Here is a 25,545-nt window from a genome sequence, read left to right as displayed (position 1 = left end):
CCAATCTGTTCATAGTTCCCAAAAAAGAGGGAACGTTCAGACCAATCTTAGATCTCAAGATCTTGTACAAGTTTCTCAAGGTTCCATCGTTCAAGATGGAAACCATTCGAACACTTCTTCCTTCCATCCAGGAAGGTCAATTCATGACCAAGGTGGATTTAAAGGATGCGTATCTACATATTCCTATCCACAAGGAACATCATCGGTTCCTAAGGTTTGAATTCCTGGACAAGCATTTCCAGTTCGTGGCGTTTTATTTCGGATTAGCCACTGCTCCTAGGATTTTCTCATAGGTACTAGGGTCCCTTCTGGCGGTGCTAAGACCAAGGGGCATTGCTGTAGTACCTTACTTGGACGACATTCTGATTCGGGCGTCGTCCCTTCCTCAAGTAAAGGCTCACACGGACATTGTCCTGGCCTTTCTCAGATCTCACGGATGGAAAGTGAACGTGGAAAAGAGTTCTCTATCTCCGTCAACGAGGGTTCCCTTCTTGGGAACTATAATAGACTCCTTAGAAATGAGGATTTTTCTGACAGAAGCCAGAAAAACAAAACTTCTAGACTCTTGTCGGATACTTCATTCCGTTCCTCTTCCTTCCATAGCGCAGTGCATGGAAGTGATAGGTTTGATGGTAGCGGCAATGGACATAGTTCCTTTTGTGCGCATTCATCTAAGACCTTTACAACTGTTCCTGCTCAGTCAGTGGAATGGGGACTATTCAGACTTGTCTCCGAAGATACAAGTAAATCAGAGGACCAGAGACTCATTCCGTTGGTGGCTGTCCCTGGACAACCTGTCACAAGGGATGACCTTCCGCAGACCAGAGTGGGTCATTGTCACGACCGACGCCAGTCTGATGGGCTGGGGCGCGGTCTGGGGATTCCTGAAAGCTCAGGGTCTTTGGTCTCGGGTAGAATCTCTTCTACCGATAAATATTCTGGAACTGAGAGCGATATTCAATGCTCTCAAAGCTTGGCCTCAGCTAGCGAGGGCCAAGTTCATACATCAACCATCAGGGGGGAACAAGGAGTTCCCTAGCGATAGAAGAAGTGACCAAAATCATTCTATGGGCGGAGTCTCACTCCTGCCACCTGTCTGCTATCCACATCCCAGGAGTGGAAAATTGGGAAGCGGATTTTCTGAGTCGTCAGACATTGCATCCGGGGGAGTGGGAACTCCATCCGGAAATCTTTGCCCAAGTCACTCAACCGTGGGGCATTCCAGACATGGATCTGATGGCCTCTCGTCAGAACTTCAGAGTTCCTTACTACGGGTACAGATCCAGGGATCCCAAGGCGGCTCTAGTGGATGCACTAGTAGCACCTTGGACCTTCAAACTAGCTTATGTGTTCCCGCCGTTTTCCTCTCATCCCCAGGCTGGTAGCCAGGATCAATCAGGAGAGGGCGTCGGTGATTTTGATAGCTCCTGCGTGGCCACGCAGGACTTGGTATGCAGATCTGGTGAATATGTCATCGGCTCCACCATGGAAGCTACCTTTGAGACGAGACCTTCTTGTTCTAGGTCCGTTCGACCCACTCCAGCTGACTGCTTGGAGATTGAACGCTTGATCTTATCAAAGCGAGGGTTCTCAGATTCTGTTATTAATACTCTTGTTCAGGCCTTAAAGCCTGTAACCAGAAAATTACCACATAATTTGGTATATCTGTTGGTGTAAATCTGCTGGATTCCCTTGGGACAAGGTTAAGATTCCTAAGAGTCTATCCTTCCTTCGAGAAGGATTGGAAAAAGGATTATCTGCAAGTTCCTTGATGGGACAGATTTCTGCCTTGTCTGTGTTACTTCACCAAAAGCTGGCAGCTGTGCCAGATGTTCTAGCCTTTGTTCAGGCTCTGGTTAGAATCAAGCCTGTTTACAAAATTTTGACTCCTCCTTGGAGTCTCAACCTAGTTCTTTCAGTTCTTCAGGGGGTTCCGTTTGAACCCTTACATTCCGTTGATATTAAGTTATTATCTTGGAAAGTTTTGTTTTTGGTTGCAATTTCTTCTGCTAGAAGAGTTTCAGAATTATCTGCTCTGCAGTGTTCTTCTCCTTATCTGGTGTTCCATGCAGATAAGGTGGTTTTGCGTACTGAACCTGGTTTTCTTCCAAAAGTTGTTTCTAACAAAGACATTAACCAGGAGATAGTTGTGCCTTCTTTGTGTCCTAACCAGTTTCAAAGAAGGAACGTTTGTTGCACAACTTGGATGTAGTTCGTGCTCTCAAATTTTACTTAGCAGCTACTAAGGTTTTCAGACAAACTTTGTCTTTGTTTGTTGTTTATTCTGGTAAACGGAGAGGTAAAAAAGCAACTTCTACCTCTCTCTCCTTCTGGATTAAAAGCATTATCCGATTGGCTTATGAGACTGCCGGACGGCAGCCTCCTGAAAGAATCACAGCTCACCCCACTAGGGCTGTGGCTTCCACATGGGCCTTCAAGAACGAGGCTTCTGTTGATCAGATATGTAAGGCAGCGACTTGGTCTTCACTGCACACTTTTTCTAAATTTTACAAATTTGATACTTTTGCTTCTTCTGAGGCTATTTTTGGGAGAAAGGTTTTGCAAGCCGTGGTGCCTTCCATTTAGGTGACCTGATTTGCTCCCTCCCTTCATCCGTGTCCTAAAGCTTTGGTATTGGTTCCCACAAGTAAGGATGACGCCGTGGACCGGACACACCTATGTTGGAGAAAACAGAATTTATGTTTACCTGATAAATTACTTTCTCCAACGGTGTGTCCGGTCCACGGCCCGCCCTGGTTTTTTTAAACAGGTCTGATAATTTATTTTCTTTAACTACAGTCACCACGGTAACATATGGTTTCTCCTATGCAAATATTCCTCCTTAACGTCGGTCGAATGACTGGGGTAGGCGGAGCCTAGGAGGGATCATGTGACCAGCTTTGCTGGGCTCTTTGCCATTTCCTGTTGGGGAAGAGAGAATATCCCACAAGTAAGGATGACGCCGTGGACCGGACACACCGTTGGAGAAAGTAATTTATCAGGTAAACATAAATTCTGTTTTTTTTTTTTAATAACATTGCTCTGATTTTCAGACTCCTAACCAAGCCCCAAAGTTTTATGTGAATACAGTCAGCTACCTTCTCCAGCTTGCTCCTGTTTGTGTAAAGGGTCTTTTCATATGCAAGGGGAGGGGGGGGGTGTCTTATTTTTCCACTTGCAGTGGGCTTTCCTACTACCTTTTCAACAGAGCCAAACTGAGAGCTTCTAAGTAAGTTTTTAAACAGTTTTATACTGGATTTTTATATCAGTATCTGCATCTTATTCTTTATAGTAGTGTCTATTACATGCAGTTAAATGAAAATGAGTGTATACTGTCCCTTTAATGCAAATTTACTTTTGTTTACCGTTCCTTTTTTAAAGCAAGCTATTTTCTTCTTAAATTGGGGAGAGTCCACAGCTGCATTCATTGCTTTTTGGGAAATACAGAACCTGGCCACCAGGAGGAGGCAAAGACACCCAGCCAAAGGCTTAAATACCTCCCCCACTTCCTCATAACCCCAGTCATCCCTTGCATTTCGTCACAGGAGGTTGGCAGAGAAGTGTTAGAAGATTTTGGAGTAATCTCTTATAGAGGGTAGTACTCTTCGAGATGGGACTGGAGTTTTAAGTAGTCCTGTCAGCCTCTCGGTAAGAGCATGGATGAAAGTTAGTCCAGAGATGCAGGGAGAGTCTTTCTGCAAAATCATCCCGACTCATTAAGAGCTCCCTAAGCAATTGGCATTGACGAGTTTCGCTGCCTGCTTTCTTTGCTCAAGTCGTTGTCAGAAGCAACGCTACTATCTGTCAAACTTGTAGGACCGTGTTACTGTTCCACTGCATAGATTCTGGTAAGATCATTTTACTTTTCATTGTGGGAATATAATGTAATGATAGAAGACAGGGTCTCAGTGGGACTCCTTTATCTTTATGGAATCAAGGGTTAATATCTCCTGAGGGAACAGTGGGGGACTTTACACATAAGCACAGAATCACATAACAAACATGATTAAAGATGATGGGGCTCATGGCTATTTCGGAACGTACAAGTATTTTTCGAGCTGCGCAGTTCCTGTGGACTGGTGCGCTTTTCCTTTTGGCATGCAGGTTGCACCTCGTGACCGGGCGCGGCAACATTTTTCGTTCTCCATTTCCATATTCCTGACCGAGTGTTGATGGAGATGGTCTGTTTCTCTACTTGTCTGGGCCATAGGAGGTGGTGTTAGCCCCAGCCATTGGGGGTGTAAGGTGCCAGTTATTTTTGTCAAGTTATGGAGGATTCCGAATTTTCGGGGGAAGGATTTCTTTGATTCAGATTCTGTTACCCGTGTAGATTGTGTGGAGGCCCGAGTATTCCAGCCCAATCATTTATGTTCAGTATGCGGCAATGGAGTGCTCTCTTCTCCCAATAGGGGGAGGTTAGAGATCGTTGAGCCGTCAGCCTCTGAGGATTCTGTGTCCCGTGAGGTGTCTTCCCTAAAATATTCTGTTCCTAAACAGTTGTCCTAAATACTGTTACCGCTTCTCCGGAAGGAGGTTTATTTCCTCCAGAGGTTACTGCACGGGGTACAGCCTTCAGGGTCGGGGCCTTTAGATACCCGCCAGAGGTGAGTTTTGCCTTTTTTTAGATTCAGACTGGCGTGTACTGCTGATGCATGTGTTGGCAGCATTGGAGGATCCCAGTTCTGATTTGTCAATGGATGCTCTGTCTTCTGAATCGGATTGCGAACTGCGCTAAACGAGTGGAGGGATGGAGATCCTACTCCTGGTCGTCTCTTGTGTATCTAATCCCAGTTCTAAGCTCTTGAGGAATCTGGTCTCTGACAGGCTGGCCCTATTAGTGTTCCCATTCCTTTTTGCAATCTCAACCCCCCCCCCCCCCCCCCATATATCTAGACTAATGTAGACTTTTCCTTTTTTAGGAAAAAAATTTCTTCTCTGGGATTTTGATACTGGTGTTTTGTTTTTTTGTTGCGATAGATGAAGCTTCCGGCGGAACTTTAAAAAAAAAAGTTTAAAGGGACAGTCTACCATAGAATTGTTTTTGTTTTAAAAGATAGATAATCCCTTTATTACCTATCCCCCAGTTTTGCATAATCAACAGTTATATAAATATACTTTCTCTTGTAAGGTGTATCCAGTCCACGGGTTCATCCATTACTTGTGGGATATTCTCCTTCCCAACAGGAAGTTGCAAGAGGACACCCACAGCAGAGCTGTCTATATAGCTCCTCCCCTAACTGCCACTCCCAGTCATTCTCTTGCCACGATAGGAAGTATCAAGAGATATGTGGTGACTTAGTGTAGTTTTTCTCCAACATAGGTGTGTCCGGTCCACGGCGTCATCCTTACTTGTGGGATATTCTCTTCCCCAACAGGAAATGGCAAAGAGCCCAGCAAAGCTGGTCATATGATCCCTCCTAGGCTCCGCCTACCCCAGTCATTCTCTTTGCCGTTGCACAGGCAACATCTCCACGGAGATGGCTAAGAGTTTTTTGGTGTTTAAATGTAGTTTTTATTCTTCAATCAAGTGTTTGTTATTTTAAAATAGTGCTGGTATGTACTATTTACTCTGAAACAGAAAAGAGAAGAAGATTTCTGTTTGTAAGAGGAAGATGATTTTAGCAAACGTTACTAAAATCGATTGCTGTTTCCACACAGGACTGTTGAGATGAAGTAACTTCAGTTGGGGGAAGCAGTTGGCAGACTTTTTCTGCCTGAGGTATGACTGGCCACATTTCTAACAAGACCTTGTAATGCTGGAAGGCTGTCATTTTCCCTATGGGGACCGGTAAGCCATTTTCTTAGATTAAGCAAAAGAATAAAAGGCTTGATAAGGGCTTATAAAACTGGTAGACATTTTTCTGGGCTAAAACGATTACTTTGCTAAGCATATTTGACAGATTATAACTCTTTATAGTTATTATAATCTTGGGGATTGTTGTTAAAAAACGGCAGGCACTGTATGGACACCTTTTTCAGATGGGGGCCTTCTCTAGTCATAGGCAGAGCATCATTTTCGCGCCACTAATGCGCAGTTGTTTTTGGAAGGCAAGGCATGCAGATGCATGTGTGAGGAGCTAAGAACCACTGAAAAAGCTTATAGAAGGCGTCTTTTGGTATCGTATTCCCCCCTGGGCTTGGTTGGGTCTCAGCAAAGCAGATACCTGGGACTGTATAGGGGTTAAATGTAAAAACGGCTCCGGTTCCGTTATTTTAAGGGTTAAAGCTTTCAAATTTGGTGTGCAATACTTTTAAGGCTTTAAGACACTGTGGTGACATTTTGGTGAATTTTGAACAATTGCTTCATGCTTTTTCGCATATTCAGTAATAAAGTGTGTTCTGTTTAAAATTTAAAGTGACAGTAACGGTTTTATTTTAAAACGTTTTTTGTGCTTTGTTAACAAGTTTAAGCCTGTTTAACATGTCTGAACCATCAGATAAGCGATGTTCTATATGTATGAAAGCCAATGTGTCTCCCCATTTAAATATATGTGATAATTGTGACATAGTGTCCAAACAAAGTAGGGACAATGATGCCACAGATAATAGTGCCCAAGATGATTCTTCAGATGAGGGGAGTAAGCATGGTACTGCATCACCCCCTTCTGTGTCTACACCAGTTTTGCCCACACAAGAGGCCCCTAGTACATCTAGTGCGCCAATACTTATTACTATGCAACAATTAACGGCTGTTATGGATAATTCTATTGCAAATATTTTATCTAAAATGCCTACTTATCAAAGAAAGCGCGATTGCTCTGTTTTAAACACTGAAGAGCAAGAGGACGCTGATGATAACGTTTCTGACATACCCTCACACCAATCTGAAGGGGCCAGGAGGGAGGTTTTGTCTGAGGGAGAAATTTCAGATTCAGGAAAAATTTCTCAACAAGCTGAACCTGATGTTGTAACATTTAAATTTAAATTAGAACATCTCCGCGCACTGCTTAAGGAGGTATTATCTACTCTGGATGATTGTGACAATTTGGTCATTCCAGAGAAATTATGTAAGATGGACAAGTTCCTAGAGGTTCCGGTGCCCCCTGATGTTTTTCCTATACCCAAGCGGGTGGCGGACATAGTAAATAAGGAATGGGAAAGGCCCGGCATACCTTTTGTTCCTCCCCCTATATTTAAGAAATTATTTCCTATAGTCGACCCCAGAAAGGACTTATGGCAGACAGTCCCTAAGGTCGAGGGGGCGGTCTCTACTCTAAACAAACGCACTACTATTCCCATAGAAGATAGTTGTGCTTTCAAAGATCCTATGGATAAAAAATTAGAGGGTTTGCTTAAAAAGATGTTTGTTCAGCAAGGTTACCTTCTACAACCAATTTCATGCATTGTTCCTGTCACTACGGCAGCGTGTTTCTGGTTCGAAGAACTAGAAAAGTCGCTCAATAAAGAATCTTCGTATGAGGAGGTTATGGACAGAGTTCAAGCACTTAAATTGGCTAACTCTTTTATTCTAGATGCCGCTTTGCAATTAGCTAGATTAGCAGCGAAAAATTCAGGGTTTGCTATCGTGGCGCGCAGAGCGCTCTGGCTAAAGTCTTGGTCAGCGGATGTGTCTTCCAAGACAAAATTGCTTAACATCCCTTTCAAGGGCAAAACACTGTTTGGTCCTGATTTGAAAGAGATTATTTCAGACATCACCGGGGGAAAGGGCCACGCCCTTCCTCAGGATAGGTCTTTTAAGGCTAGAAATAAGCCTAATTTTCGTCCCTTTCGCAGAAACGGACCAGCCTCTACTTCTACATCCTCTAAGCAAGAGGGTAATACTTCTCAACCCAAACCAGCCTGGAGACCGATGCAAGGCTGGAACAAGGGTAAGCAGGCCAAGAAGCCTGCCACTGCTACCAAAACAGCATGAAGGGATGGCCCCCGATCCGGGACCGGATCTGGTGGGGGGCAGACTTTCTCTCTTTGCTCAGGCCTGGGCAAGAGATGTTCAGGATCCTTGGGCACTAGAAATAGTTTCTCAAGGTTATCTCCTGGAATTCAAGGAACTACCCCCAAGGGGAAGGTTCCACAGGTCTCAATTATCTTCAAACCAAATAAAAAGACAGGCATTCTTACATTGTGTAGAAGACCTGTTAAAAATGGGAGTAATTCATCCAGTTCCAATAGGAACGGTGGATTTAAAGGATGCGTACCTACATATTCCTATCCACAAGGAACATCATCAGTTCCTAAGGTTCGCTTTTCTGGACAAGCATTACCAGTTTGTGGCACTTCCATTCGGATTAGCCACTGCTCCGAGAATTTTCACAAAGGTACTAGGGTCCCTTCTAGCGGTTCTAAGACCAAGGGGCATTGCAGTAGTACCTTACTTGGACGACATCCTGATTCAAGCGTCGTCTCTGTCAAAAGCAAAGGCTCATACGGACATCGTCCTAGCCTTTCTCAGATCTCACGGATGGAAAGTGAACATAGAAAAAAGTTCTCTTTCCCCGTCAACAAGAGTTCCCTTCTTGGGAACAATAATAGACTCCTTAGAAATTAGGATTTTTCTGACAGAGGTCAGAAAATCAAAACTTCTAAGCTCTTGTCAAGTTCTTCATTCTGTTCTTCGTCCTTCCATAGCGCAGTGCATGGAAGTAATAGGATTGATGGTTGCAGCAATGGACATAGTTCCTTTTGCACGAATTCATCTAAGACCATTACAACTGTGCATGCTCAGACAGTGGAATGGGGATTATACAGACTTGTCTCTGAAGATTCAAGTAGATCAAAGGACCAGAGATTCACTCCGTTGGTGGCTAATCCTGGACAACCTGTCACAGGGAATGAGCTTCCGCAGACCAGAGTAGGTCATTGTCACGACCGACGCCAGTCTGGTGGGCTGGGGCGCGGTCTGGGAACCCCTGAAAGCTCAGGGTCTATGGTCTCGGGAAGAATCTCTTCTCCCGATTAAACATTCTGGAACTGAGAGCGATATTTAATGCTCTCAAAGTTTGGCCTCATCTAGCAAAGGCCAAATTCATAAGGTTTCAATCAGACAACATGACGACAGTTGCATATATGAACCATCAGGGGGAACAAGGAGTTCCCTGGCGATGGAGGAAGTGACCAAGATAATTCAATGGGCGGAGGATCACTCCTGCCACTTGTCTGCAATCCACATCCCAGGAGTGGAAAATTGGGAAGCGGATTTTCTGAGTCGTCAGACATTCCATCCGGGGGAGTGGGAACTCCACCCGGAAATCTTTGCCCAAATAACTCTATGGGGCATTCCAGACATGGATCTGATGGCCTCTCGTCAGAACTTCAAGGTTCCTTGTTACGGGTCCAGATCCAGGGATCCCAAGGCGACTCTAGTAGATGCACTAGTAGCACCTTGGACCTTCAACCTAGCTTATGTATTCCCACTGTTTCCTCTCATTCCCAGGCTGGTAGCCAGGATCAACCAGGAGAGGGCTTCAGTGATCTTGATAGCTCCTGCGTGGCCACGCAGGACTTGGTATGCAGACCTGGTGAATATGTCATCGGCTCCACCATGGAAGCTACCTTTTGAGACAGGACCTTCTTGTTCAAGGTCCATTCGAACATCCGAATCTGGTTTCCCTCCAACTGACTGCTTGGAGATTGAACGCTTGATTTTATCAAAGCGTGGGTTTTCAGATTCTGTAATAGATGCTCTGATTCAGGCTAGAAAGCCTGTAACTAGAAAAATTTACCATAAGATATGGAAAAAATATATCTGTTGGTGTGAATCTAAAGGATTCCCATGGAACAAGATAAAAATACCTAAGATTTTATCCTTTCTACAAGAAGGTTTGGAGAAGGGATTATCTGCAAGTTCTCTGAAGGGTCAGATTTCTGCGTTATCTGTTTTACTTCACAAAAGGCTGGCAGCTGTGCCAGACGTTCAAGCGTTTGTTCAGGCTCTGGTTAGAATCAAGCCTGTTTACAGACCTTTGACTCCTCCCTGGAGTCTTAATCTAGTTCTTTCAGTTCTTCAAGGGGTTCCGTTTGAACCCTTACATTCCGTAGATATTAAGTTATCTTGGAAAGTTTTGTTTTTGGTTGCAATTTCTTCTGCTAGAAGAGTTTCTGAGTTATCTGCTCTGCAGTGTTCTCCGCCCTATCTGGTGGTTTTGCGTACTAAGCCTGGTTTTCTTCCGAAAGTTGTTTCCAACAAGAATATTAACCAGGAGATAGTTGTACCTTCTTTGTGTCCGAATCCAGTTTCAAAGAAGGAACGTTTGTTACATAATTTGGACGTAGTCCGTGCTCTAAAATTCTATTTAGAGGCCACTAAAGATTTCAGACAAACTTCTTCTTTGTTTGTTGTTTATTCTGGTAAAAGGAGAGGTCAAAAGGCAACTTCTACCTCTCTTTCTTTTTGGCTTAAAAGCATTATCCAATTGGCTTATGAGACTGCCGGACGGCAGCCTCCTGAAAGAATCACAGCTCACTCCACTAGGGCTGTGGCTTCCACATGGGCCTTCAAGAACGAGGCTTCTGTTGACCAGATATGTAAGGCAGCGACTTGGTCTTCACTGCACACTTTTGCCAAATTTTACAAATTTGATACTTTTGCTTCTTCAGAGGCTATTTTTGGGAGAAAGGTTTTGCAAGCCGTGGTGCCTTCCATTTAGGTGACCTGATTTGCTCCCTCCCTTCATCCGTGTCCTAAAGCTTTGGTATTGGTTCCCACAAGTAAGGATGATGCCGTGGACCGGACACACCTATGTTGGAAAAAACAGAATTTATGCTTACCTGATAAATTACTTTCTCCAACGGTGTGTCCGGTCCACGGCCCGCCCTGGTTTTTTAATCAGGTCTGATGAATTATTTTCTCTAACTACAGTCACCACGGTATCATGTGATTTCTCCTATGCATATTTCCTCCTGTACGTCGGTCGAATGACTGGGGTAGGCGGAGCCTAGGAGGGATCATATGACCAGCTTTGCTGGGCTCTTTGCCATTTCCTGTTGGGGAAGAGAATATCCCACAAGTAAGGATGACGCCGTGGACCGGACACACCGTTGGAGAAAGTAATTTATCAGGTAAGCATAAATTCTGTTTTACCTTCAATCAAGAGTTTATTTTTAAACGGTACCGGCGTCTTACTGTGTTACTCGCAAGCAGAAATTAGAAGAAGAATCTGCCTGGAGGTTGATCTTAGTGGTTTGTAACTAAGGTCCATTGCTGTTCTCACACATAACTGAAGAGTATGGGAAAGACTTCAGTTGGTCGAACTGTTTGCAGATTACCTGCCTTGAGGTATGTTCAGTATATTTATTTCTAGAGAGATAAGATCTAGAAAATGCTGACAGAGCCTTGTGTCGTCTCTTGTGTATCTAATCCCAGTTCTAAGCTCTTGAGGAATCTGGTCTCTGACAGGCTGGCCCTGTTAGTGTTCCCATTCCTTTTTGCAATTCACCCCCCCCCTCAAGATCAAGCAGGAGAGAGCTTCGGTGATTTTGATAGCGCCTGCGTGGCCACGCAGGACTTGGTATGCATATCTGGTGGACATGTCATCCCTTCCACCATGGACTCTGCCACTGAGGCAGGACCTTCTACTCCAAGGTCCATTCAAACATCCAAATCTAATTTCTCTGCGGCTGACTGTTTGGAGATTGAACGCTTGATTTTATCAAAACGTGGTTTCTCAGTCGGTCATTGATGCCTTAATTCAGGCTCGAAAGCCTGTCACCAGGAAAATCTATCATAAGATAATATCTTCATTGGTGTAAATCCAGGGTTACTCATGGAGTAAAGTCATGATTCCTAGGATTCTATCCGTTCTCCAAGAAGGATTGGAGAAGGGATTGTCAGCTAGTTCCTTAAAGGGACAGATTTCTCAAAGTTCTTCAAGGGGTTCCGTTTGAACCTCTGCATTCCATAGATATCAAGCTTTTATCTTGGAAAGTTCTGTTTTTGGTAACTCTGAAACTCTTCGAGCCGAAGAGATGGCTATCTGCCTTACAGTGTGATTTCCCTTTATCTGATCTTCCATGCAGATAAGGTAGTTTTGCGTACCAAACCTGGGTTTCTTCCTAAGGTGGTATCTAATAAGAATATCAATCAGGAGATTGAAGAAGGATTAAGACACAGTGACGGAACAACAAAGAAGGATTGTCTATTACACAATCTTGACGTGGTTCGTGCTTTAAAGTTTTATTTACAAGCTACTAAGGATTTTCGTCAAGCATCTGCATTGTTTGTCTACTCTGGACAGAGGAGAGGCCTAAAGGCTTTGGCATCTTCTTTCTTTTTGGCTGAGAAGCATAATCCGTTTAGCTTATTAGAATGCTGGCCAGCAGCCTCCTAAAAGAATTACAGCTCATTCCACTAGAGCAGTAGCTTCCACATGGGCTTTTAAAAATGAGGCCTCTGTTGAACAGATTTTTAAGGCGGCGACTTGGTCTTCGCTTCATACTTTTTCTAAATTCTACAAATTTGATACTTTTGCTTCCTCTGAGGCTATTTCCATATCTAGACTGTTGTAGACTTCCTTTTTTAGGAAAAAAAATTCTTCTCTGGGATTTTGATACTGGTGTTTTTTTGGTCGCGATAGATGAAGCTTCCGACGGAAGTTAAAAAAAAAAAAAAAAAAAAAAAAAAAGTTTAAAGGGACAGTCTACCATAGAATTGTTGTTGTTTTAAAAGATAGATAATCCCTTTTATTACCTATCCCCCAGTTTTGCATAACCAACAGTTATATAAATATACTTTTTACCTCTGTGATTACCTTGTATCTAGGAACCTTCTTCCAACCCCCTGATCACATGACTGTGACTGTTTATTATCTATTGTCTTAAATTTAGCTTTGTATTGTGCGAGATCTTAAATAACTTTCTGTGCCTGAACACAGTGTTATCTATATGGCCCACGTGTACTTTCTGTCTCTTTGTGTTGAAAAGAGATTTAAAAAGCATGTGATAAGAGGCAGCCTTCAAAGTCTTAGAAATTAGCATATGAGCCTACCTATGTTTAGTTTAAACTAAGAATACTAAGAGAAAAAAGCAAATTTGATGATAAAAGTAAATTGGAAAGTTGATTAAAATTACAAGTCCTATCTGAATAATGAAAGTTTAATTTATACTAGATTGTCCCTTTAAGCCTCAGACCTTATTTGTCTATAGTTTGTCTGTTTAGTCTAGCCCTGCTAGGGTTTAGAACTTTCAGTTGGCCCTTGAACAGTTCTATCGTACCCCGGACATCAGGCTGGTCCTGGTTGGGTACTAAGTTTGCTTCTTGTTAAGAGGTTGTTTTCTTGTTTCTACAAGCTATAGGAGGCCCTTCTATCCTAGATGTCAGGCTGGTCCTAGTTTATTTCATCTTGGTGGGGCGTCCGGTGTTTGGTTCGTACTCAGTCCTAAGTGTCTTGTCCCTGCATAGCTAGCTGGGATTATGAATCCTGCTATGGCAGTATTCTTGTAGTTCCTGAGGTCCTTTGGACAGGAGCTAGAGTTCTCCCTTCTGAGGGGGGATCAGATGACTTCATGGAGATCTTCAGTACCTGGTGTAGGGGGTAATTTAATTTTACCCTCTATTGGTACTCCACTGTGGATTGTACGGTCTTATTTTGGTTTTCGATCTACTTAGGCAGTACTTCTCCTTTTTTTTTTTTTTTCCGTTTCAAGGATTGTCGTATTTTTCACTTACCCTTGCCTTTTTGGAAAGAGGGTTAATCCAGACTGGACCTATAGAGACAGTCATATTCTCTCCAAAAGGGATTCATTTCTAAGATTTGAGTTCTGATCTCTTTTGGGTCCTGCCTTTTTTTGTCTTTGGACTTTGTGGGTGTTATCCTAGAAGACCTTTGGGGCTGAGTGGACAGTCACTGGGATACAACATGAGAGATCAGAGTTCAAGACCCCATGGGTGCATGGCATTGATTGCATCAACTCATGTTCAATTTTATTTACAAAAGGGGTAACTTTGTGGTTGTACCGCAAGGTTTCTTGGTTTTGATCCGGGTTCTGGGTGTCCGGTTTTTAACCTAGTCCTTGTCTTTTGACTTGGCATAATGGTTAATCTGTTTTCAGCTTTTCATAGACTTTGGATCTGTCTGGCGTCCAGTAGCAGGCTTGGTTTCCCGGTCCTGGGAAGTCTTGTTCCTACTGGGGCTGTTCTTTTTCTCTCTTCCCGGAGAAATGGAGGAAGTTTTTTTTCCCCTGGGAATTACTCTACTGGAGTCTTCCTGGTTTCTTCATTTTTTTTTTTTTTTTTTTTTTCTCCCTTCTATTTGGGAGGATCTGGTCTACTGTGCCTATCCAGTTGGCTCCTCCTGAGGTAGCTTTCCTCATCTGACTCCAGGAGTTATGTGGGTCGAGGGTCTCTCTTTGCTGAGTGTACCTTACCTTTTTGGGTTTCTGAAGGTAAATTAGGATAGGTATCCTAGAACCCGAGCTAATCACTCTGGGTATCGGTGCCTCATTTTGCTACTTATTTTCCTTAGGAAATCGTGGCTGGAGATTAGTTATCTGATCTCCGGGTCTTGTCGATGCTGGGACTTTTTGATCTCCCTTGTCCTTTTGGACCTTGCCAGTCGCTTCTGTGATGGGACAGTTCAATCTGAGTAGGGGTCAGGGACTCTGACAGCTCTGTTTGGGCATCGACCACGTATCCTGTACCCAGAGTGCTCTTTCCTTAGGTTGGGAGGCCTTGCAGTTGGTTTGGATGATATGGAACCTTCCCTCAGCAGGTAGCTGGTTCTTAATTATTGGTCAGGGTGTCATCCTCCTTTACCCCGTTTTCTAGTAGGAGGGGAGATGGTCCACCCTGCTTGCAGAGTGGTGTTTTTTTTTTTTTTTTTTTTTTTTTTTTTTTTTTTTTTTTTTTGTTTTTTTTCTCTCCTCTTGTTCCTTTCCAGTAAGGTCCTGGTGCTAGCTACTCGTTTGGCTAGTTATTATGGCTTGACGTTTAGCCTGTCCAATGGAAGCCTGTGGCTTTCGTTTGTGGCGTAAACGGATATTACTATTCTGTTCCTGTTCTGCTCCTGGGGTTTCTGACCTATGGGTGTTCAGTTTCTCTGCAGTAAGGTAGTTATGTTCTACCTTTTTGTCCTTCTAGAACTTCGGTTCTGGTTAAGGCTTTACATTGGTTCCTTTTGATCCATGTAGGTGGCCTGAAATTTTTCCTTTCTTTGCTCTCCTCTGTCGGTAGAGTATTCTCTACGGGGCTTTGTCCTCTTAGTCTGCTTTTTCAAGTTAGGCTAGGGGCTTCTCTCTGTTTGTTTGTCCTTTGGGTTTTCGGGGTTTGTTTCTAGAGGTCCTTTCTGACTTTATCTGATTCCTCCTTTCTTCTTAGCTCGGGAGAATGGTGTGGGGAGTTTGTTTGTTTGTTGCCATTGATCATGGAGAGGGTACTTCTAGTCAGTGGGACTTTTGTCTCAGTTTTTTGTGCTCAGTTGTCTAGGATTTGAGTGGTCTCTAACAAGGATCCTTATGGTTCTAGTTGATGGGGCACTTTGTCCTCTTCCCATTTTTTGTGTGTGTGGTTTGTTTTTTTTTTTTTGGTTTTTTTTTTTTTTCACACTGATATTTCTCCTACTGTTCCTTGTTCCCTTGGTAGAATGACTGGGGGAAGAGGGAAGTGGGAGGTATTTAAGCCTTTGGCTGGGGTGTCTTTGCCTCCTCTTGGTGGCCAGGTTCTGTATTTCCCAAAAGTAATGAATGCAGCTGTGGACTTTCCCCGTACAGAAGAAAAGAAAATTATCTGCTAAGAATAATTTTTGTTTGTTTTTTTTGTTTTTGCATTTAAGGGCCATAATAGTTGACAAATTACATGTTCTCATTTTGTTAGTGTAATTTTAAGACTTTGGTCCCTGCGCTACTGTGTTTAACCTCCCTACAATGGAGTTAAACACAGAAGTACCACTTGGGACCCGTTGAGCACTACTGGTCCAGGGTGGAAATTGACTCTGATCCAGTCAGCAGTGCTTGTTACATGGGGTTTTGGGGATTAAATCAGAGCTTGTAATTTTTCTAATATTATGGCCTTTAAGAGAACGTCATGTTTTGCATTTGAATATCCTCTCTGGTCCATACATTGTGCCTCCTACATTTTAGGTTTAGTAGCAGCCTAGCTGATTTGTTTTTGGTAAAGTTTTATGTTAAATCTATGAAGCGCACATTTAGTGTCTGTGCGGGGGACGTTTGGGTTTTGTTGCTACTGTTAAAAATATAGTAAATTTGTCGGAAGTTGTGCGGGGATAAGGATAAATACGTGCCAGTAAGAACGGTTTTAACTGTGAAATTCATTTAGATAACTGCTAAGTAATATAGATATGGTTTAATATTTTATTTTTTTTCCTTCCACCCAAGGGCAGAAAATTTGATGAAGAATTTAAATCTGATGAAAGAGCAACGTCTCTTTTCTCCTGCACTGGAAAATGGGCTAGGTATGAGAGCCATCAGGAGACCCCTAGAAGAATTAAAAGATTGGAATAACTACTGAAAACTGTCCCTTCTAGATTTAGTGTGTTGCACCTTTTAAAGGATCTGCCAAGTTTACAGTGAAAAAATATTTAACTAAATACTATGCACTTTATTAAATTTGTGTTTATTTGTCTTGTGTGTTTACAGTTTAATAAATGTTCGTATGAAAAGTGCTTCCACTTTTTTTTTTTTTGTGTGGAGGGGGCAAAAAAGCTTTAAATTACTGTGAATGAAACATAAATTGATATCATTTTATGCAGAATTGCTGTAGTGCTGGCTTAAGGGTTCTGAGTTAGTCAATTATCTGGTAAGTTTTTCACTATAATTCCTGGGTGGATGCAGGCGAGTGCCTTGCTTGTGTTGATAAGCTATTGCTCAGCATGAAAGTTAAAGTGAAGGTAAACTTTAGTGAATGAAATCACATTTTTTTTTATTTATTTTTTTAAATGCTATTAAAAACAGGGGCATTTTCATTCATCCAAGTTTACAAAGCAGTGGTGTGTTTTTTTTTTTTTTCTTCATTCACAGCTAGAGCAGTTTCCCCCACGTAGAGATCCTCTCTTCACACGTCTGCAATGACTAATACTGCTTACTCCAATCACAGCATGGCCTCAGGCAATGACTACCCTGGGGGGGAAAGCTGTGATTGGAGGAAGCAGGATTAGTCATTGCTGACGTGTGAAGAGGATCTCTATGGGGGAAGCTGGTCTAGCTGTGAAAAGGGGGGATTTTTTTTTTTAACAAAACGACTGCTTTGTAAACTTTGACTGTAAGTGCCCCCATTTTTAATATTATTTTTTATTCACCAAAGTTTACCTTCACTTTAATAGTCTCTACTATAAAAAATGTTTTGTTATTAAACCATATTGACCAAGAGAATAAGTGGTTTCTCCTTGCAAGACAAACTAGAACTGTGCAGCTTGTAAAAGTTCTATTTTTACTGACTAGTTTATTGGTTCATGTCTCACTGCCCTAGCTTAGTCTTATTAGGGAAACTATTTTATAACCTTTATTATATGTTTAGCTACTTTTTATGTCTTTTTAGATAAGAGGGATATGTGGCTTGGTAATCTCATCATAAAGACAATTTGAAGTGCAGCTGACATTTTTGTCGACTATTCTAATTTTTTTTTTTTTTTTTTTTTTAATACAGATACCATTCTTGATCGCTCATCTACAAGGAGCAAGAAGTATGTCCACTTTGGGGAGAGTAAAGAAAACCGTGACTCAGATGGAATGAGTCAAGAGAAATGTACAGAATTAAAACGACGGTTGCATGCTGCAAATATGAGAGCGAAAGCTTTGAGCGAGATTGAAAAGAACTTTCAGTTAAAAAGTCGACAGATCTTAGGGATGCGTTGATGGCTACAAAAGGAGAAAGGGGGGGAAAAAAAACACTGTTCAAACTTTTTAGACTTTACTCCATTGTCTAACAGTTTTTTTTATTTATTGTTTTATACGGTTTTTGTAAGAAGTAATTATAAGCCAGGCACTAAATGTATGCCAACATTTAAAAAGTTAATATATTTTTTTACAGCTGTGGGAATGCCTGTATGTGTTGATGGGAATTTTAAGGTCAATGTGGTTACATTAGTGTTTGTTCAAAAGGTAAAAAGCATTTGCATTTTAAGTGTCCTATAGAATTCAGAGGTAATCAGAAACCAGTTTCAGTGCATTTATTATTGGAAAATGTTATTTGGTCTACATTATATAATGTATAGTAATACTGTTAAAGCATACAGTGAAAAAAGGCCAATATTTTGGCTGTAATGGCACCATGATTTGTTTGCATTTGCGTCAAAACAGGACACTGGATTAATATTTCATATTTTTGAAAATATGAAGCCTTCCATTATGTTTCCTGGTAAATGTTTAAAAATTAATTCATAGGTTGTTTGTATTGCTTAGTCTTTATGTACCTGTGCTTGGGAAATTTTTAAAAGGGCAGTAAATGAACCAACCTAAACACTCTACCTTACAGCATTTACGCCAACATAACGCATATATTTGCAGCACATGTCCCTTTAAAATAACTGCACCATCTGTCCTACACATTATTATATATAATAAACTGTGAGGCAAGGTATTATACTTTATTTATGAAGCGCCAACATATTCCGCAGTGCTGTCCATGGATACAATTCATTTAAATAAAACAATACAAGACTTGTAAGATACAGGACAAAATTTAAAAACACATACAGGAGGGATTGAGGGCCCTATTCCTGTGGGAACTTACAACCTAGAAGGGTAGGAGGTTGAGAAACAGGAAGTGAGGAAGATGTTAATACTGAGTTAGATAAGGAAAATGTTAGATAAGTGAAATGCATTTATTATTGAGTTGGGTTGTAGGCTTCCCTGAACAGAAAAGTCTTCAGGGAACATTTAAAGGAAGAAAGATTAGGGCAAAGCCTGACAGCACGAGGGAGAGTGTTCCAGAGAGTAGGTGCTGCACTATAGAAGTTCTGTAGTCTAGCATGAGAGGAGGTGATAGTTGCAGATGCAAGGAGCAGGTCATTGTTGGATCTTAGTGGTCGGGCTGGAGTATACTTGTATATTAGAGAGGATAGGTAGAGGGGAGCGGCGTTGGTGAGAGGTTTGTATGTAAGGGTGACAATTTTGAATTTGATTCTGCTGTGAATGGGGAGCCAATGAAGGGACTCACAAAGAGGTGCAGCAGATACAGATCGACGGGAAAGGTGGTTCAGCCTGGCAGAGGCATTTAGGATGGATTGAAGGGGGGAAAGAGGAAGGCCAGCGAGTAGGTTATTGCAGTAGTCAAGTCGGGAGATAACAAGGGAGTGGACTATTTGCTTTGTGGTGTCAGCGCTCAGAAAAGGGCAAATTTTGGAAATATTGCGTAGATGATTGCGGCAGGATGTAGAAAGCGATTGGATATGGGGGACGAAGGATAGGTTTGAGTCAAGTGTGACTCTGAGGCAGCGGACTTGGGGCGATTGGGAAATGGTGATACTGTCAACAGGGATAGAGAACTCAGCGTAGAGCTGGGGGGGGTGGGGGATAAGAAGGAGCTCAGTCTTGGACATGTTAATCTTTAGGTGGTGAGAGGCCATCCAGGAAGAAATACCAGATAAGCAGTTGCTGACATGAGAGAGAGCAGGGGTGGAGAGGTAGATCTGGGTGTCATCAACATAGAGGTGATAGTTGAAGCCATAACTGTTGATAAGTTTACCCAGCGAAGAAGTATAGATGGAGAAGAGTAGAGGACCCAGTACAGATCCTTGAAGTACTCCGACAGAGGCAAATGACACAGAAAAAGACCTGTGAGAAAGATAGGAGTGAATCCAGGAAAGAGCAGTGTCACAGAGGCCAAAAGAGCTAAGGGTCTGTAGGAGGAGGGGGTGGTCAACAGTGTCGAAGGCAGCTGAGAGGTCAAGTAAGATGAGTATAGAATTGTGGCCAATATTTTTAGCAGAGAGAAGATTGTTTGTGACCTTGGTAAGGGCAGTCTCAGTTGAGTGTTTTGGGCGGAATCCGGATTGCAGTGGGTCAAGCAAGGAGTTGGCGGATCAGTAATAGTACATACTACCCTCACTAAATGGGTTTGTGTTCCTGCTGGATGTTTCATGATACAGCTTTACTTAAAGAACATGTAAATACAGTATCCCATAATCAACAACTGCATGATAAAAGACAATGCAATAGCACTTAGTCTGAACTTCAAATGAGTAGTAGATTTATGGTTTTTCTGACTAATTTCAGTTATGTCTATTTCCACTCCTGTATTGTGACAGCCAATCATATTCTGTGAATTCTTGCAAAGTGTAATTATAGAAAGACTGCGTGTTTTGTTAATGGAAGTAAATTGGAAAGTTATTTAAGATTGCTGCTATTTCTAAATCATGAAAGTTTCATTTTGACTTGAGTGTCTCTTTAAAGCTTTGCTGCAGTATGTATGTAATATTTGATTATTGCAATTTATATTCACTAAGACATAATATACACTGATACAAACATCATAAAAGATTGATGTGAATATAAATTTAATTATAAAAATATTGGATACACATTACGATTTTGGAATTCAGGAAGAATTGGTTAATTCTCTGCGTCAAGAAACAACCTGCTGGGTTACAAAACGCCATATTGAAAGCTGCAAGGTTAAGTTAACATATTTAAACGTTTATAAAATGAATGCTTATCGTTCAGACTCTCCCTGCTGCAGCATGCAGTGACTGATTCTCTGCTTAACTAAAGCAGGGAAACCCTTAAACTGTTACAGCTGAGTGTCATTGTGACCTAAATTTAAATCATATGATTGAAGTACAACAGTTGGAGGAAGAAATGCATATGAATGCACACTAAGCATGTTAAAATATATTTTTGTATGGCGGGGGGAAAGGGTTACTTGAAACACTTTTATTTTATTTTTATACTATCATAAAGTGTGCATCTGGTCACTGGTTTATATGGAAAACTCCCAGCTCTAGCTGTGAATAGTGGCTTGCTCCACTAACAAAAAAGTTATATATAATTTTTCTTCTACAGAACAGAAACATCTAACAGGCCCATTTATCAAGCTCCGTACGGAGCTTGTGGGCTCGTGTTTCTGGCGAGTCTTCAGACTCGCCAGAAACACAAGTTATGAAGCAGCGGTCTAAAGACCGCTGCTTCATAACCCTGTCCGCCTGCTCTGAGCAGGCGGACAGGAATCGCCGGAAATCAACCCGATCGAATACGATCGGGTTGATTGACGGCTCCCTGCTGGCGGCCGATTGGCCGCGAGTCAGCAGGGGGCGGCGTTGCACCAGCAGCTCTTGTGAGTTGCTAGTGCAATGTTAAATGCGGAGAGCGTATTGCTCTCCGCATTTAGCGAGGTCTTGCGGACCTGATCCGCAGTGTCGGATCAGGTCCGCAAGCCCTTTGATAAATGGGCCCCTAAGTGTCATGAAAATTGTAATGCATATGAAAATGCATTGTTTTAGACACAAAGAAAACCTTAGTGTTCCTAATAGTGTTTAAATTTGTGACCCATAGTCTCTGTTTAAAAGCAGATTAAGGGCCAGATTATTAGTGGAGCTCAAAATTTCGCTCTCAAGCACAATATTTGCGATCCACTTGTAATACCAGCACACACAAATGTAGGCTGGTATTTCTAGTTGAGTGCAATGCGAATGCGACCGTGTGTTAGCATTGCAGTTAAGCTTTGCGCTCACGAGAACGCACTTCCATAGGCTCCGACGGGAGCCTCGTTCTCATGCTGAGAGACACGGCAGAGAATCTAGCGCAGCAAATTGTATATACACATATTAACACAAATATATATGAATATAAGCATATATATTTACATAACCCATTCCCCATAGATCACAATGTAAAGGCACTTTTCAGTGCTGTGTTTTTTTGTGGGGGTTTTTTTTCCGAGCACTCCACATCTGCACAATTTAACCCCTTATAACTGCTTATTACAGTTATGTTTAAGAAAAAAAAATAATAATGAAAAGGAAGAATATTCTTTATTTTGGGGGCAATTGGAGGACATTTTTAAAAGGATAGTTCTGATCTCTGGTTAATTTTCAGTGTGCAAATTGCTACTGCAAGCTCACGGTAGCATTAACTAGCCACTTAGATTAGCGCTCCACTTGTAATCTAGCCGAGATATTTTATAAGCATAGTATTGAGGTTATTTCTAGATTATCTCTCTAGTGATGGGTTCTCCCATGTTGAAATCTGGCTTTCACTGCATTTGAGAGCTGACCTGTTTGCACATGTGCAGCAACTCTCCTTCAGATACCTACAGTGAAACCTAGGTTCCAAAATGGCAGCATTCATAATTAGAGGGATGTGCATGAAATATATGTAGTGTTAAGTGATGGCAAATCCTAGCATTTTTGAAATGTTCGGATTCACCAGTGCTGCAAATAAATACTTAAAGCTGAAAATTCCTTTATTTGCCTGCAGCCTGGGCCGTGCGGAATGCCTCAAGCCAACCACGGTAGAATGCTATTTCATCAGTTAGGTGATGTTAGCCAATAGCGTTCTAGCCATACAGCATAATGCGAAATAGGCCGCACAGCTATTGGATAAGAGGTGGAAACTACCTCAATGAAAAAAAATAACGTTCTGCTGAGGGGCTTAGCGCGGCATACACTGCAGGCAAATAAAGGAACTTTCAGCATGAAGTATTTTATACTTCATGACTGAAAGTCCCCTTTATTTGCAGCACTGGTAAATCAGAACGTTGCTGTGCTGATGTAGAGATGGTCAGTGCAAACTGACCCACAAACCGTAAATAATTCCAGGGAAATTTCTTGGCAGTACTGTCCTTGGATATTTGCAATATTAAAACCCCCCACAAAAAAGTCATTTATTTGAGATTGCTAGAGGTAAAATTAGGAATTCAATTCTGAACAGATGTATGATCTTTGCTTTGCTATTCTGAATTCCATGCAGCATGACTACAGTACAATATCCCATTTTTTGTGAGGGAAATGCCATGAAAAAGTCTTCAATATCTATGTACAAAAAAGTTATAGCTCCCACACGTGTGCTCTGGCATAATAGATGTTGGTTGTCCAGCCTAAGATGGGATCGTCTTTCTTTGGTTTGTGGTTAAAGCATTGATCTTTCACTGGGCTGTGAGCAATACCAAGCTGCGTGATATAGCAGTTCGGCAGTGATAACATATTGCTCACTGTGGAGCAGAAGTTGTCATTCAATGTAAATGACCCATTAAAGGGACATTATACACTCATTTTGTCTTTGCATAAATGTTTTGTAGATGATCTATTTATAAAGCCCATAAAGTTTTTTAAAAAAAATAAATGTATAGTTTTGCTTATTTTTAAAGAACATTGCTCTGATTTTCAGACTCCTAACCAAGCCCCAAAGTTTTATGTGAATACCGTCAGCTACCTTCTCCAGCTTGCTTCTGTTTGTGTAAAGGGTCTTTTCATATGCAAAAGAAGGGGGAGGGGGGGAGTGTCTTATTTGCCACTTGCAGTGGGCTTTCCAGCTACCTTTTCAACAGAGCCAAACTGACAGCTTCTAAGTAAGTTTTTAAACAGTTTTATACTGGATTTTTATATCAGTATCTGTGCATCTTATTCTTTATAGTAGTGTCTATTACATGCAGTTATATTAAAATGAGTGTGTACTGTCCCTTTAAGGTCCCCACTGGGACCTTCCAAGTCTTGTATGTGTTTATGGGACTTGTAAAATATATACGGTTTGTTTTGATTAATACAAATTGTAAAATAAAAGTGTTGACTATCTCACAAAGTAAAACAAAGCATATTATAGATCATCTCAAATTCTGGAAACCTTAAAAGAACATAAAAGTTGAATATGAATTGCACTTAGTTCTTCTAGCATCAGATGTTGTAAGTGCTGGTGCTTAAGTCAATTTGCTTCTGGGAACTAGCTAAACACATGGGGGTGAGCCCAGAGGCGTAACTAGAAACCACAGGGTCCAGGTGCAAGAATCTAAGAAGGGCCCACCCCCCCTACCCAAAAAAGTGAGTTTGATACATATCTTTTTATTTTACTTTTAACAGAAAAAAAAAAAATGTGAATCAGATTACCTGTCTGCAAAAGGAGGTACCCTGTGCCCACAGTCTGTGAGATGGTCTGACCCCCTATTAATGTATATAGTGACACTGTTTAACCCACCAGTACTGTATATAGTGAGTCAGTGACACAGTCTGTAATCTGTCGGTGAGATGGCTGGCCTGACCCTACCCGCCCCAGTACTTTATAGTGACCACAGTAGTCTGTGACATGGTCCAGCCCCCTGTACTGTATATAGTGGTACTGTATAGACTGACACTGTTTACCCCCCCCTGCCCCCCCCCCCCTCATGCTGTAATAACAAGGTCTGTAATTTGCTGGTTCCACAATAATACACACACAGTCACATACATACACCCACACCCAAACACCAATGGGTAAAACAGAAACACTTACCCCTGTAGTCAGAGACACTAGTGAAGCATCATGTCACACTCACATGATATCAGTGCAGGCAGTGGCAGGTCAACGTTTTTTATTGTAAAAAATTTTTTTTTAAGCTGGGCCCCCACCCTTGGGGGCACAGTCGCAATTGCTTTCTCTGCACCCCCTGTGGTTTCGCCCTTGGGTGAGCCACTGACGAGACGTGTAGCCAGCAGCAAGTATGCTTTTCATCAAAAGATACCAAGAGAATTATGCATATAAGTTGTTTAACATTGTGAATCATGAAAGTGTCATTTTGGCTATTGTCCCTTTAGTCTGCACTAGGCATGTGCATTAATGCCTTTGGCACTAAATGAATGGGGAAGATGATGGGCACAAGCCACCTTTGGCAATTTCTGGAGCCGGATTTATTCTTGTAAAGAAGATTGCTGAATGTGGCTTGCGGCCACCATCTTCTGCATTCATTTAGGGTTGAAAGGCATTAATGCACTTGCTTAGTCTGCACTACAAACATGCAGCAGTGTTTGCCTGGGATAAACTTGCAGAGCTGTGTACAACACAAAATGTGTCTAACATTGCAAACATACTTCCCCACACTAAGGTGCATTTCTAATTTGACTTGTATATTCATTTGCATAAAAGGAGATTTCTGATTATATTACAGACTCAGAGCCATGACTTCTAACAATTGTATTTCTGCTTCTCACATATTAGTAGAATAGTTTGTTTAGGTCTGTGTAATCTTTTCTAAGAATGTGCAGCTGGCACCAAATTTATATAAAAAAATGCATTTTCTTTAAAAGGAAAACTAGAGCAAGAGGTTGTGATATCAGCTTGTAGGGCTTACAATGAAAATCATACAACCTGACATGGACAAAAATATAGGGCACACAAGGCCAGTTTAGCACCCATCTACAGTAATGCTGCTGCTTTATGGTTTGCTGTCACATGCTGTGCCTTTATTTCCATCCACAGGTAATTTCTGCTTTGCCTTTAGGATTATTTCTTCTCATACCAAACCTACCAATCCTATTGTTCCTGGCTTTCCTCTCTGGCCCCTCTCTCTTATACGCCCCTTTCACTTTGTTCCCAACCTAATCTACCTGTCTAGTATATTTCTCTGCCTACTCTTTCCTCACAGTCACCACTTGTTTTCTTGTCCCACTTCAGCTCGTAGTCTGCTCAGTGTAAAGTCCAAAAACTGCAGGTGTATGAGCTATGTGCAAGAAGATT

General features: G+C 41.8%; 1 protein-coding gene across 1 annotated transcript in view; it reads left to right on the top strand.

Annotated features, from left to right (window-relative positions):
* Positions 1–20,311, top strand: part of NEK2 (NIMA related kinase 2) — a 43,862-nt gene extending 23,551 nt beyond the window's left edge. The window contains exons 8-9 of the mRNA XM_053712414.1: positions 16,285–16,361; positions 17,552–20,311. Of these exons, the coding sequence (XP_053568389.1) occupies positions 16,285–16,361; positions 17,552–17,760 (286 nt within the window). The 3' untranslated portion in view covers positions 17,761–20,311. The remainder of the gene's footprint in view (positions 1–16,284; positions 16,362–17,551) is intronic.
* The last annotated feature ends 5,234 nt before the right edge of the window (positions 20,312–25,545 follow it).

Source organism: Bombina bombina, chromosome 4 (assembly GCF_027579735.1).
Source record: "Bombina bombina isolate aBomBom1 chromosome 4, aBomBom1.pri, whole genome shotgun sequence".
In the NCBI taxonomy this organism is placed as follows: Eukaryota; Metazoa; Chordata; class Amphibia; order Anura; family Bombinatoridae; genus Bombina; species Bombina bombina.
Note: the sequence above shows the minus strand (reverse complement) of the source record. Positions and strands in the feature narration are given on the sequence as shown.